General features: G+C 32.1%; 1 protein-coding gene across 2 annotated transcripts in view; it reads right to left on the bottom strand.

Annotated features, from left to right (window-relative positions):
• DPP10_1 (Inactive dipeptidyl peptidase 10) overlaps positions 1 to 14,782 on the bottom strand; it is a 50,174-nt gene that overhangs the window by 14,572 nt on the left and 20,820 nt on the right. The window contains exons 8-16 of one of the 2 annotated variants that reach the window (XM_051217933.1): positions 13,247 to 13,379; positions 11,510 to 11,670; positions 8,687 to 8,790; positions 7,925 to 8,048; positions 7,247 to 7,285; positions 6,443 to 6,556; positions 4,364 to 4,509; positions 3,449 to 3,621; positions 2,357 to 2,567 (exon numbers count right to left, since the gene is read on the bottom strand). In XM_051217933.1, the coding sequence (XP_051064369.1) occupies positions 2,357 to 2,567; positions 3,449 to 3,621; positions 4,364 to 4,509; positions 6,443 to 6,556; positions 7,247 to 7,285; positions 7,925 to 8,048; positions 8,687 to 8,790; positions 11,510 to 11,670; positions 13,247 to 13,379 (1,205 nt within the window). Of the gene's footprint in view, positions 1 to 2,356; positions 2,568 to 3,448; positions 4,128 to 4,363; positions 4,510 to 6,442; positions 6,557 to 7,246; positions 7,286 to 7,924; positions 8,049 to 8,686; positions 8,791 to 11,509; positions 11,671 to 13,246; positions 13,380 to 14,782 lie in introns of those variants that run through there. The other variant, XM_051217934.1, reaches the window with a different exon arrangement.

Raw genomic sequence — 14,782 nt, 5'->3', positions numbered from 1 at the left:
TCATCCTTTTTTTAATTATTAACCTCTAAATGTACGCTGTATGATATAATATAAATAGACGTTAAATCCTAGCTTGAGGAAGACCCTAAATGATCTAACCTTCTTCAGAAATAACCTCAGCATTTTTATCGGAAAGTAAGCGACATACTCAATGATAATAAAGAATAAATGAGGATTCGTTATAAGACCATACCTAAGCAATCAATCACTCAAATTATTTAAGCAACAACGAAGTATCACGCGTATCACGTGTAACCCAACAAAGATGCAACTGTAGAAGTAGTCTGGGTTTAAGAGTAGGTAACTTCACATACTGACGATTGTAATATTATTTCCAAAATAAGCACAAGTATTTTAAAACTAGCATCAGCTTATTATTAAGGGTTTGTAAATTCCCGATATTGATAATAAAAATTGTAACCAGCCTGTCTCTTTTAAATGAGCTTGTTAGTGTGAATTACTTCAATACTATTTTGTTTGCATAATCTTTCTTGTGAATATATGGATCAAGTTATATTCAATTATAGCTGTGGGAATTTAATGATTTAATGAACATATAGTTGATAGATCATGTCCATTCACCAGAACACCATAGATAAAATCTAAACATGTTTAAATAGTTATACTTATATAGAATGATACTGATAAATCTTGCTAGTTGAACGTTAAATTTGGTTCCTAAGCTTTTCTACTAACTCCTCGGTTAGATCTACACAGCGACTTGAACACGAGAGAAAAGGTGCGAAATGTGTAAGAAACACTTTACTCCAAAGGTTCGTTTTGTACAGAAAATATAGTGTTTTTATAGTATTTTAGATGTCCTTGGGTTTCCCGAAAATTTTGGAATGCTACTAAACATAGTAGCAGTATAAGTAATCATCCAATCAGAAGCTCAACATGTGATTTTCATTTTCCAGGTGTTTCTGGTAAAACGTCCAGTGAACGCTGATTGGATAAGATGCTTCTCAGTGTTTTCAGAGCATTTCTTGCCTTTTTTCGAGGAGTTTTCTGGATCTTCCCAGCAGATTCCTCATTACTTATTACTGTAATACATCTCTAATGCTTAATTCCAATTTTCACAATCAAGTCATGACAGTCTTTTTTATTAGATTTTGTATTGAAGTGACTTTGATACACCCCAAAAGTACTTTTGTAGTCCACCCGTTTGGGTGTTTAGGAAGCTCGGAAATTCAATTTTCTACTCACAGGGATTTTATAAATATATCACTATGTTTACAAATTCGGTTACCAGAATTCAAAATGACTCTTTTTCCTAAAAAAATACTCTACTTCAAAACAATAATAATAATAATGACCGTAATCAGAAATGTTAAGTTAGTTTTGTGGTAACGTACAGTAGTGTGATAAAAAATGTATTGGATAAAGTTTATGAGTTTGCGTGATACATATTGAACAACACGACTACACGTCGAGATTTTCAAGGTATTCGGCAAAAAAATATGCTACTGATGATCAAGGCAAATTTACGGTAGGAGCCTACTCAGTTTTTTGTTTGATCGTCAAAAGTTATTTATTGATGCTACCCATATTCTGACTACGTAGTGACTGTTCAATTTTTGCAAGATCACATTACAATCACTTAAGTTCGTCGGTCAATTATTCTTTCACTAGGTATTTTGTAAAAAACTAAAATTGTTTGAATGAATTACAATACTTAGTATAAAATTCCTTTATTTTGAGGATGTTGTCTTTAATCAGTTCTTATTTTATTGGCTAAGTGAAAATCACGATAGTCACTTACTCAAAGTAATTATTCGTTCAAAATCACAGTCTTAGGATTTCAAGTGTCCAGAAGTTTTGCACAAACAACAGAAATAAAAATTAAATAAGTAAATTGAAAATTATAAAAATAAATAAAAGTAATGGGATAATTTAGAAAGAATGATAAATGGATACATTACACATAAATTTCAAAATGGATTAAGAATTACCATAACCAGACTTTGAGTAACCTTTTTTTGAAATGTATATCACCATACTGATAATAACTGAAGGTATGATTAGTTACTATTAGCATTTAGTTTATTAATTACACTATTTGTTCCCACTGTCATGATTATTTCTATACAGGCAGGTTATTGTTTCACAACTTCGAGTTCTAGAAATAAAAGTTCTGTAGTTAGAGTTTGATTACTGTTCTCTTATTGAGATTTATGAGAGGATATCACGATTGAAGAGATATCTTCAAGTGAAGAAACAAACAGTGGGCGAGAATTCACAGGGAAAGCCTCATTCTAAGCTTAATCGGCTGTTAGTAATATACTGAAGATATAACTTTACAGTAAGTGAACACTTGTATCATTTAAAGAAATTATAGAAATTAATAAGAACTTACGTATATAATAAAAGAGGATATTGAGTGATATGTGCTGGATCAAGTTCCGGTGGTAAATATAGCTTAGCCTCGACATCGATTTGATTTCTGGTGCCATTACGTAATCTCAGTTTTGTATATTCAACACGTGGTAGTGCATGAGAATTTACAAAGTTTTCAAATGCTCTATTAGTCACAAAGTACTTGATGATTTCTGTGGTAACTGTGAAATCTTTGGCAAGAATCGGAAAAAAAGTGTTGAAAGAAAATATATGTAATGTACAAGAATCTGCCCAAAACGTTTCGTAAAAATTGGGCAGAAATCGATTATAATTGGTTTCTAATAAGCGTTTATACCACTCAAAATTTGCAATAAAGAATATATGAATAAGATCCAATGATTCTTCTATACTGTAATTGGGAAGAAAATGTATGTAACACCACTTCACGGTCATGAGGTGTCTTTTAAACATCATAAAATTGATCTTATTCCAGTAGACAGTTCATAATTCCAATGAGTTTGTATAGAATATAATGAAAGTCAGCACTTAATTATCTGTCATTACTAACTTCTGAATTTCAAGCAATGAAACAACAAAGATAATTCCACTCGATGAAATAGAATGCAACAATTCAGGAAGATGAATCTTTAGCCAGTCCTTCTGTAATGCCAACATCTCATAAAATACGTATTGCATGAATATCACATATTTTCACTTTGTCAGTAAATTATAAGTATGTCAGTATATACTCAACTAATTTTCTAACAACGTCAAACAACCGAAAGAGAATAACTTAACTGAATATTCATATTTCTATCATAATATACTTTTATACGTACAATCTGATATATATTGATGAAATAGTTACAACACAACATTTTGCCTAGAAGAGTAGTTTATGAGTTTTACATGTTTTTTTTGCTTCCATATCAATAATCAATTTACAGGCGGTAGATAAAGAAGAGAATGAGTTGATGGAAGTTAACAGGATTACGTAAGAAGTAGAGGTATATATATACTTTAGTTTTTGTAAAACATGAGTTCCGTAACTAAAACAAAGTAAAGGAAGAATACATAACTAGAGATCAAACAATCATATAATATAACTTACTATTCGTTTCTGTTAAATTCTTATTAATTCTTTTTAGGAAAGTTTTGGGATTACCCGAGCCTCGAACATCTTGAACTAAATATTTCCCGTTTGACAGAACTTCTGCCCAATTATATGTATTATTCACATTTTCACAAGTAAGACAAGTCATATTACCTATGGATTGAGAAGTCCTTGAAAAGTGCATAAAAGTGGGGAAAAAAGTGTCATGTATTAAATAAAGTGCTGTAAATACACCCAAATAGATAATGAAGCTGTTTATTGGCTCATTAATAGATGTATGACTATTAAGCATCTTATCTACCAAATATAATAACAAAAACCATGGTAACTACTAGCGTATGAGGCTATATATTTAAAATTAACTCTAACGTTTTCTTTAAATGTTAATTTAACCTATTAACGCAGTTTACTCAATCTAGAAATTTAGAGGAATATCTTCTATAGGGGAAAGAGGCTTTTGCTACAAAAATTCAAGATTGCTTTGGAATGGTTAATTATTCAGTGTTTTATTTGAGCATGTAAGGTAATTCTCTGTGTGGGTTTTATATAGGTTGTTTTCATGATGACATGAAACCAATGAAGAACGAAAATTATTCCTTCCACCATCACGATTTTGAATGAGGTAGGATGTAGAAATTTAATTTCATACAGAAAGTGAGATACCAATGATTCTTTATATCGGAATTGGGCATGTTAAATGCATCATATTATATAATAGCTGAATTTATAAATTTAGACTATTTAATTGGAAATCAAACATCAAAAACGTGAGATAGAAATATTTTATTTGTTTTAACATGGTTTCCAGTTAAATGTTGATTATTAGTTTTAATAATAATAACGACAACAGATGCACTTAGTTGTCTTTACATTTACTTCGCTCGAATCCTATAATAAAATATTCCCACTTACCAATAAACATGAGCATTTTTAGAGTCAGGTCCTGTTCCAATAAAAATGACTTCATCATTACCATCATAATATAGTATTTCCTTCACATCGAAATTCGGTGTAATAATCCACTTTGGTAACTGAAGAGTTTCTGATGGTAACATTGGCTAGAAATAAAAAGACAATTTTACTTTGTTTCATAAAAGTGTTAACAAAAGCTGCAAAAATATAACGTTAAGAAAAGGTGTAAAACTACTGATTGGTTGTGTAGTAACTTGCAAAGATACTGGTGTGACTACTTGACATATCTTGAAGATACAACTACCTTGTTAACTCTGTGTAACTAAAGAAGGTTTGATACGGCTTGATGTAAAAAAGATAAGACTAGGTGAACATTTATCTGTGTACCAACTAGTGTTTTCACCACTGATTCAAAAGCTGTTTCAAAATTACTCTGCATTAAATATGACTCATTTAATCTATCAGTAGGCGAATTAGAATGTATTAAACTAGTAATTTGATATAAATTAATCAGTTAATAATTAAGTGCACAACATTTCCAATCTCAGTAACTTTAACTATAACATAACTGAGTTACTGAGCTTGATATTCGTGATTTTCTGACATCATACATAGATTAAGATGCAAATCAGTTAAGGGTTCTCTCGAGGAGTGATCATTTTTGAGATTCATTATTGAGCTTAAATTAATTATATACCTAAAAAATTTCGAAAGGCTGACAGTATACTGTGTAGAATTTGGTCACATTTGAACACATTCAGATCATAACAAGTAGCGAAATTAGGAAATTTTAAAATGAAATATCATTGTATTAAGTTTTATACATAAAAACTTAAATATTGAAGTAATATCTGATGTGACTGTCAATGGCTCATGATACTTGAAGCTGATTTACAGATATCGCTTTGAAATGTTTAGTTACATACACTGCCCATAAAACCACATTGATTTATACTGAAAGTGTAATTTATCTGCTGATAAGAATTTTTTTCAATAAATCTGGAATATGTTATAACCATTTGTAACTGGAGAAGTAAGAACAAAACATAGCAGACCATTTTAAAAATATTTATTCAGAAAGGTTTTTGTGGATATTATAGTAATTTTTTAATAGTTGAGATCATGAGTCAATTGAAGCTAGACCATCATGGAAAACCTAGAAGCACTGAACGGCTGTTTTATCCTATCGCGCGACTCCTCAGCAGTGCTCACCCACGATTCCACCTTGCGAGACTCCAACCCAGGACCTACCAGTCTCGCGAGCGAGCACTTAACCTCTAGAACACTGGACTAGCATTCAACGGTGTTAATCGTGGATGTGCACTGCTGGGGAGCCTCACAATAAGACGAAACAGCCGTTCAGTGTTTCCAGATTTTCCGTGGTAATCTAGCTTCAATAGGCTCATGATCCCAACCATTGAAATATTTGTTCATCGACTGATTTTCTCAAATATGAATGTCACAGTCAATAAAATTTGATTGGCTTTATTAGTAGATGATTTGGCACCGTTTGACAAAATTACTGAGGGACTCGTGTTGTTTTTATTTTAGTGTCTTACTGATATGTGTGTAACTTTTGGATAACGCTGCCGAATTGTGGTAACCGAGAGAATTAACATGCATTTTGACCTATGGATGACAACATGCCTCTTGAGGAAACGAATTTTGAGTAATTAACTTTTAGATTACCCATCTATTTGATAAAAATATTTGATAGGATCGTTGAAGTTGGCTCCTGTCTGTTGGCCTTGTTGTATTTATCGACATTGAAAGTCTTAGTATAACTAAATATTAATTCGTTTTATCTAGTTTTTATGTATACCTTTAAGAGGTACAGACTATCTATCACAGAATTTTGAATTTTGCGAAAACTCCAAGATCTTCTATCTCCTCTTTCATTGGCATTTTTGGTACAGTTTATTTATGAAGCTTCCTTTTTTAGTCACACCACCATATTACATATAGCTTTGTTTGTTCAAGCAATTACTTAATATAGACTAATTCTAAACAGTAATAGATCCAGTTATATATTGTAGAAATGATCGAAATTTGAAAGTATTAAATAACATGGCGACTTACAATTTTCAGTTTTGCTATACCCCTATACCCTTTTTCTGAATAATCTCTTGGAAGTATAATTAACATTTCTTGATTTTCTTTGTTAATTATAGGCTCCACATTAGTCTGCTTTAACTGAAAAAGACAAAATTAAATAGGACTGTTCTTTAAATTCCAACAAAATCTAAAGAGTGCCAATGCCTGATCTGAAAAGATTAGGCATCAGTGTTACCTTTTAGTGTAGACGATATTGCAGTTTAAAAAGTTTTGAAAAAATCATGAAATGCGTCTCATTTAGGTAACAACACTCTAAAGAAATTATAATGATGCTTGATGAAAAACACCCGTTGACGTCAACGAGGATATGTCTACCAAGACGCCTTAGTCCAACAATCAATGACTGCATGGACTGATATCATGTTTTGATTCGTCCTCCCTTTAGCTTACTTTCAAGTCACGTAGTCACTGCTTAGCAGTGCTTGTCAAGAAAAGTGATGATTGAGCATACGTAATACATGTCCCATAAAGTTTACTTAGTTTCGCCAGCGTCTTGCCTCAGGACAAGCTACTTTGTGTTCTCGATGTACATGAGCAATTTTTCAGCGACACCTACTATCAGGTACTAGTATTCTAGGAATTCCCTCTACTTTTATAGATCCAGTTTCATGGACATCAAAGAGGACAGAGCAAACCACTGAACATTAAACTCGTCTGTTGTTTGTTAGACGGACATTTCACTTACTCCACAAATAATGTCAACTTAGAAAACATTTTAATAGACACTTTATTCGAGAATATAATAAATAGTCAATGTAATTCACCTACCAAATCCACCCATCCATTTTCATAACCAATTTTATAAAACTGAAAATAAGTGATATCAATACAATTCTGTAAGAGTGGTATAGAGGCACAGATAACAAAAAAATATAATAAAACAATTAAGAAAATAATAAGTTTAGAAAACAATGTTTTAGCTATCCTAAGTATCTATGACTTTTGTGCCTAATTAACAAATTTTTTCGGCAATACTTTTTATTCTAGATTATGTTAAGTGATGAAATTGTCCTGTTGAATAAATTAAATCGCTAATATGATGAATATTATTTTTTCTCATTTTCACACGTAACATACTATACTATATGTATTTTTTTTAATATTGTATTTTTAAAATAGAGACTAGTGCAGGGGTGTTTTGATACAGTTATACAATGTTCCCTGGTTTTTGACAATAACTCAGCTGAGGTTATTCCATGATTATTGAAATCAACAGAGTAGAAAGATTACAAACAAATTTTTAATAATTGTCTCTTGGGTGTTTGAACTAAATATTCAAATAACACATGAACGTCAAATGTATTGTTTACATATAGTGCAGATAATTAACAGTCTGGAGAGAAAAACTGGGCAAAACTTACGATGACTGAAAGACGTTTTCCCGATGAAATGCAAAACGTGTTTAAAAAGGGACTTTTAGGTAATAATTTTTTTTGATGAACTTACAACCCAGCTTTGATTCAGAGATTGACTGAAGACGGTTATCCAACCACGATTTTGAATACGGTTTGTCCATGCATGTACGAAAATGTCATCATTCATCCAGCGCGCCATTGTTAATAATCCATCACTATACATAATATAATAAACATAGTAACTCGCAGATTACTGATTCAATCCAGAATTATTCAATATGTTGATTCAGAAGGATGCTGTATCCCTGTTGTTTTAGTTTACATACAGTAATACAATGTACATGCATATAAAGAATGACATGCTACGTGATTATTTTCTTGATGAAACTTGATAGACTTCAAAGTATGAAACACACTGAGGTCTTTGAAACTCTTTTAATACACCACCGGCAAATTAGGTGATCTTGTGGCAGAAATCACAATGATATTCAACCAAAAAATCATGATTTCTTGCTTCTTAATTATAAATCTAAGTAGCAGGGCAATCATCATAAACGACAAATAATCTGACACATGTGGATTGGTTCGAGTCGACACACCATGTCAGTACAGAACGATGAGATGACCAAAAATGTCAACTTTGCAGAAGTAGTAAAGGTGTAAGTGGTATTAGAAAACGTAATACTCTAATTGTTAGTTCGCAGACGTAAGTGTATAATTTAGTGAGAATGTGCTGAAAGATGTATTTGTTTATTCAGTTGTATATTTGATTAATCATTGCTGAGATTCTTGTTGTATACATAATAGATTTAGTAACAGATATAAAATTATATATAATTTGAAATACACTCACCTAGGAATTTGTTTTGGTATCGGAATTATTTGAAAGTTCATAGTTTTCATATCGTATAGATATAAGGTAACCACAGGACTATTATACAAGGAGGTCTCACCTGCCTAAAAAGTATATAAAATAAGAAATGTGTACCTTCATTTTCAGTCATTTCAAAACTGAACAAAATTTTTAATCTTCATAGTAAATGCGCATAATTATTGCACTGTCATAAAATTATATGTTCTAAGAGTCTTCTATACTTGTAATGTGGATTAATGGATAAACCACTTATCGCACTCAACTATCGTCTTTGAAATTAAATAAAAACCCGAGTCATACTATAATTTAATTATAACTTGGGTTCAGCATACTATGATCATGTCAATAACAGGGTCTCATAACTCGATCAATAAATAGGGAACTTTGGGGAGAGATTCATTGCTTGAACACTGCCACCATTAAGGCATTTACAAACTTGATTATTATTTCTACATTTATAAACGAAATATAAGACATTGTTCTAACTTCAGGATAAAATTAGAATTTTAGAAGTATCTATGAAGCATAGAACCAATAATTCAGACCAGTAATTTTGAATAGCTCGTTAAGATAAATCATATTAGAAGACATTTTGTTGACGACTAGACATTATAAAACAAATAAGTGTAAGGTTCCGGTGTACTTAAATCACATAGAAAGTTACTAACTTTACAGAATTTAGAACAAAGTAAAATTTCTGAGACTTTATTAAAGGTTGCCTATCTCTTTCTACTGACAAACGGAATACCCTTAATAAATGAAACATTTCACAGTAACATTTGCATGATCTAGTACCTCATAAAGACACCTTCATAAAGAATGTGAATGGTCTTACAGTATATATTTCAGTTTCTTATCATTCCGGTTCACTGAATGATGATAAAATCTTAATAGTATTACACATAATGCTCATAAATATTCAAATGTTATCTTTAGTCTAAAACATGAAAACACTGTTCAAATCACATGAAGTTTGTACTGTGGGAGATTCTGTAATAAGAATGCTAATAATCTATTCTTACGATCTCTCTAACTATTGACATGTTTTATGACTACCGATAATAGCTAATCGTTTGACCTATTATTTATTTCCCTCTTTTTCGGTTTTACATATTACCTCTTATCACTTACGATTTCCCCTAACTTTAAGGGCTGATTCAACCAGAAACTTCTACTATCGGACCTGTTTCCTATATATTAAAGTGTAGGTTATTATTTTGTTATGAAGATTTAATTTAATTTTATGTAATTTCGCGTGCTAATTTCAAGCAGTTACGTAGATAAACTTTTTCTGACTTATAAGATGATGTAGAGGGAATATCATATTGTACTGAACTTGTGATATTGAATAAAACTATTGTTGTTATCATTATGTGAATGCTTATAAGTTTCATCCTAGTGTGGACTCCTCAACAGTGCACCCCATGATTTGAACTCAGGCCCTTCGGTCTCGCGCGCGAACGCTTAACCTACAGTTCATGTTTTCCCAATTGCTAAAATTCTGCATTTGTTTGTTAGTACTGTAAATTTAAATGATGATCACACTCAAACTTTATCAGTGAAAGTTGATCAGAATTATGGAGTTGCCTAACAAAACATCACTAATAATCAGTCAGGTTAAACATTTTAGTCCGACAGGAAGTCATTTGCTGTCTGAAGAGCTCAATAGTAAAGTTCCATATTATGAAACTGAGTACCCTTCGTCTGAATCAATAGAAGAGCATCAGTCTCCTCACTATTTCAGGTACGCTTTGATGATAAGTGCTAACTAGAACAAAACCTAGTTCCATAGTCTCCTGAGAAATATTCCAAACCACCTGATATCATCTATTATTTAACGAATAGCCAATGAAATATAGGTTTTAATGAATAGACATTCTGTTTTTTTCAAGGTCTCATACTTTTAAAATTTTCCATCTGATTTTAGTATGTAGAGTAACTTTATTTACAATGAATTAGTACGATACCATTTAACTAAACGATAATAATATATTAATTGATGAATGGATTTTAAAATGAACTGCAAATATTCTAATAGGATGTTGTGACCAGCTTTATTCAACGAACTCGCGAATGGTACTGGTATTACCGTTAGTATAGGGTGATTAACGTGCGATTTAGTTCAATTCGCTGAACTATTGAACCCTGATTGATTGCGAGACATAAGTAGAACTGACTTACGTTTTTTCTTCATTTCTTGAATGTAAAGTACTGGAAAGTCCTAGGTTAAAATGACATGGGATTCTGGTGATGGTTTCGTGTGTACAGGCTCCCCAATAACTCAACTAAAAATAGACTAGCTTTCGAAAATAAACTAGCGTCCTCAATCCATACCCAACACTAACAAATCTGCAAATATATAATTCGACCTAGTCGATCTTGATCAAGTAGGCCACCTCAAATATCTTCTAATTTAAGCTGCTAATTAACAGAATGCACTTTGAAAACTCATTACTTATAAGTGCTAGAATAAATAATAATGCATTTCACAGATAGAAATCATGAGTCAGTTGAAGCTAGACCACCATGGAAAACCTGGGAGCACTGGACGGCCGCTTCGTCCTAGTGTGGGACTCCTCAGCAGTGCGCATCCACGACCCCGCACCTCGCGGGATTCGAACCCAGGACCTACTGGGAAGCCGTTACCAGTGGAGTTGAATTAGGTCTGTTGTGAGATATCTCCACAAACTCCTTCTGATAATAATGCATTTAGTAATTGTTGATTACACAATATTTAACATATTTCACAGTTAAATAAAAAGGAATTATTCACATAAATCCAACCAGATATATTTCACTTACCATCGAATATTTCATCTTCCTATTTCTATTTTTCAGCTCATAATCATCACCAAATTTAAGTATTTCATATGTACTCACATTTGTTTCATCAAACGCAGCTACAGCTAAGTAATTTCCGCTATCGCTCCACCATAATGCTTCATTAGTATGTAAAATTTCCTCTATAAATCAGAAATTTCATAAGAAACAAAAGAAGTATAGGTTTTCACTTGGTGTTGTTTAATTATCATCATTATTATTTTTAGTTATAATTATAATAATTTTCAATACACTTGACATATATTTGTACAAGTTTCATTCTGCAGTGTGAGGTAAGATAATAACTAGACCTGTTAAAAGCAAACGGGTTAAAGCTTGTGAAAAACGTTTGTGTACAGACTTGCTTACACAAAATAATACGTCTCTAATGAGCTTTGACCGTGATCATTCCTATCATTGGTGTGGTTCTAGGTCAAATGAAGCATGAGAGCTTTTTTATCCTTACTTCACTTATCACAAAAGTTTGTGATCACATTGTAGGTTAAAAAGTGAAGTTAGTAGATAGATTACGCAATAGAGTTCGGAGTAATAGTACAAAATAATCAGTATTTAAAGTATTCATAATTGTTGTGTTTGATTACTAGAAACAAAACGCTTCAAATTGCTGAATTCGATTTCAGACTAGCATTTTGTACTTCTGACATGGTGGAAAAAGATGAAAAGTTACTGACTGACACATTAATGGCAAATGGTTATCCACTTAAGTTTATTAGTAGGCGTAAAAGTCAGTTAATGCCAAGACATCTTGTTTATTCAGTTCCAAAGAAAAAAGTTTATATCTATCTACCATATAGAGGTGAATTCAACAGCATAGTTTTAAGACAGAGACTGAAAGCAGCCATCGAGAATACCTGTTATGCTGCTCAACTGGTTGTGATTGAAAAGTCTAAGCCCATGATTCCTAATAGACCTAAACAATGCACTAATGATTACGTCACATCCCATTGTATTTACCAATTTACATATTTGTGTGGACACATATAGATAGGGAGGAGTGATCGAACAATGCAATCAAGAGTCAATGAACATGTGCCTAGATGGCTTCAAAATTAATGTGTCAAATGATCCGATCAACGTGGGAGGTAGAAAACCAGGTTCATCGATAGCGAGACATATAATTGAAACGGGGCACGAAATTGACTTTAATACAGCTTTTAGAACGTTGTATAGAAGTTGTCAAGGTCGAATTCTCAAGTTTATTTAAGCTTTGGCTATTCGTAAATTTAAACCCCCCTTATGTGTGCAAAAACAATTTGTCGTAACCTTGAATTTACCTTGGTAATCCTTAAGTCATTCTATGGCCTAGGATAACGCGACAATTTCTTATTCTTTCTCTCTCCTTTGTTACATATTTACTTGGACTTTCATTTAATTGACCTTTATTTATTTTCATATAAAATGCTCTGACAAGAATATGTGTGACCAGATTGTTCGAAATGTATAGCGCGAATACATCACGTTTTCCAGATTAACTCCGTCTTCTCATTGTTCTATAGAAATAAAACTAACTCACAAATATATTCGGACTGTAAATATACCGATGAATTTATTCACATTTGATTTTTTTGTGTTTCAGTTTCTTTGATACAGTAAATCATAGTATTCCTGCTCTACTGGATAAGTCAATACCCGAAAAATTGCTTTCGTATAATACCTCAGTTCATCTTCCAATATAATATTAAACTATATATTACGTACCTTCATATAACCAAGTTGATACACCATAAGACATGTGACTTTGGGGCATCGACTGTGTAAGATTTACAACCTTCCTATTATTTGAATCAAGTGGATTGAATAACAGGTGGATATTCTTCTGAGTTACAAAAGCCTAAAGTCATACAATGAATGTATTCAAAAAATGTCAGAGTACCAAACACTCATATAAAGAAAAATAATTAATTATTCAATCCTATAATGTAGCACACAAGCATAATTTAAGGATAGTACGTAAGTTTATACATAATTAATCAGTTATAATCAACGTTAAAACAGCTGATAATATGAGTCATCAGTAAGGGAATTTGTGGAGATTGTTATGAGTTAGCCAATTTTCAAAATCACATAAATACAATGTAATGATAATAAACAGATGAATAGCAGACATATAGAATTATGATATGGCAATTATAATGAGAATGAATGATTCGAGATGTATATATAAAGGTGTAGTGACGTTTAATTACCTCAAGTAATTTACGATTTTATGATGAATTAATGTAAAAGATTGATACGAACTGTTGTGAGCTCTTTTTTTGACCTTTACACGTTTAACCGTAACTTTGTTGATTATCTTGTATGTATGGATGTCTAGTTGCATTCTTAGTCTTTTTTGATATACATGTTCACGTTGATTATCCACTATTAACTTTGAAAATATTTTAGTTGTTTCCCCGAAACGTATCTGACATCTATACTCTAATTGGTTATCTGTAATTCATAAATTATTCATCTTATTTAAAGGCTAAATTTTCCATTATTCATAGTGTAGTTCTGTACAGGTACTCTTTTTTGCGTTAATTCGATCTCCATTTTCACTTGTACAGTTTACCTGTTCACATGAAATGTCTGAAACTGGTATTTGACTCTTTGTTTCTACGTAGTTAACACGATTTGTCGACAGCATATATACAAAGATAAATAGTTTATGTATTTCACTAACATCATCGTCATTAAGTCTTATTAGAATAAAATAGTGAGCATTTAAAAGGAGTGATGCAACTCAAGATGTATAATAAGACAATTCATCTGTGTCATTATGATCCAACGGCGCTAATCCCTAACTTCAACCAACTCACGATATTGCGAAATCTCCATCCATTGAGTTTGGTGGATAGGTAATTCGTACTCAGCATGGTTAAACTCTATTGGTGCGAGACAATTATCCAGCACACGCGATGGATGAGGGTGAAGGTACGCAAGTTAATTGTCTGTGTTTAATACCAAAGACCCTGGGTTCGATGACCGGCTGCAGGGTTTTCGATGTGCACTACTGAGGAGTTCCGTACCAAAACGAAATAGCTATCCAGTGCTTACAGGCTTACAACTGTGGTCTAACTAAGATCGGTTTGTGATTTAAACTGAAAATCATACATTTTCCACAATCCCTCTATACTATTAAGATACAAATCATCTATTTTTTTAGTCGGTAACCATGAAAAATGCTAAAACATGGAAACGTTAACAACTGTTATGCATATGCGATTGTCAGACATTTTTGTGTTGAAGAAAAGC

This window comes from Schistosoma haematobium, chromosome 7, assembly GCF_000699445.3.
Source record: "Schistosoma haematobium chromosome 7, whole genome shotgun sequence".
Taxonomy (NCBI): Eukaryota; Metazoa; Platyhelminthes; class Trematoda; order Strigeidida; family Schistosomatidae; genus Schistosoma; species Schistosoma haematobium.
This window is presented reverse-complemented; position numbering and strand designations above follow the sequence as displayed.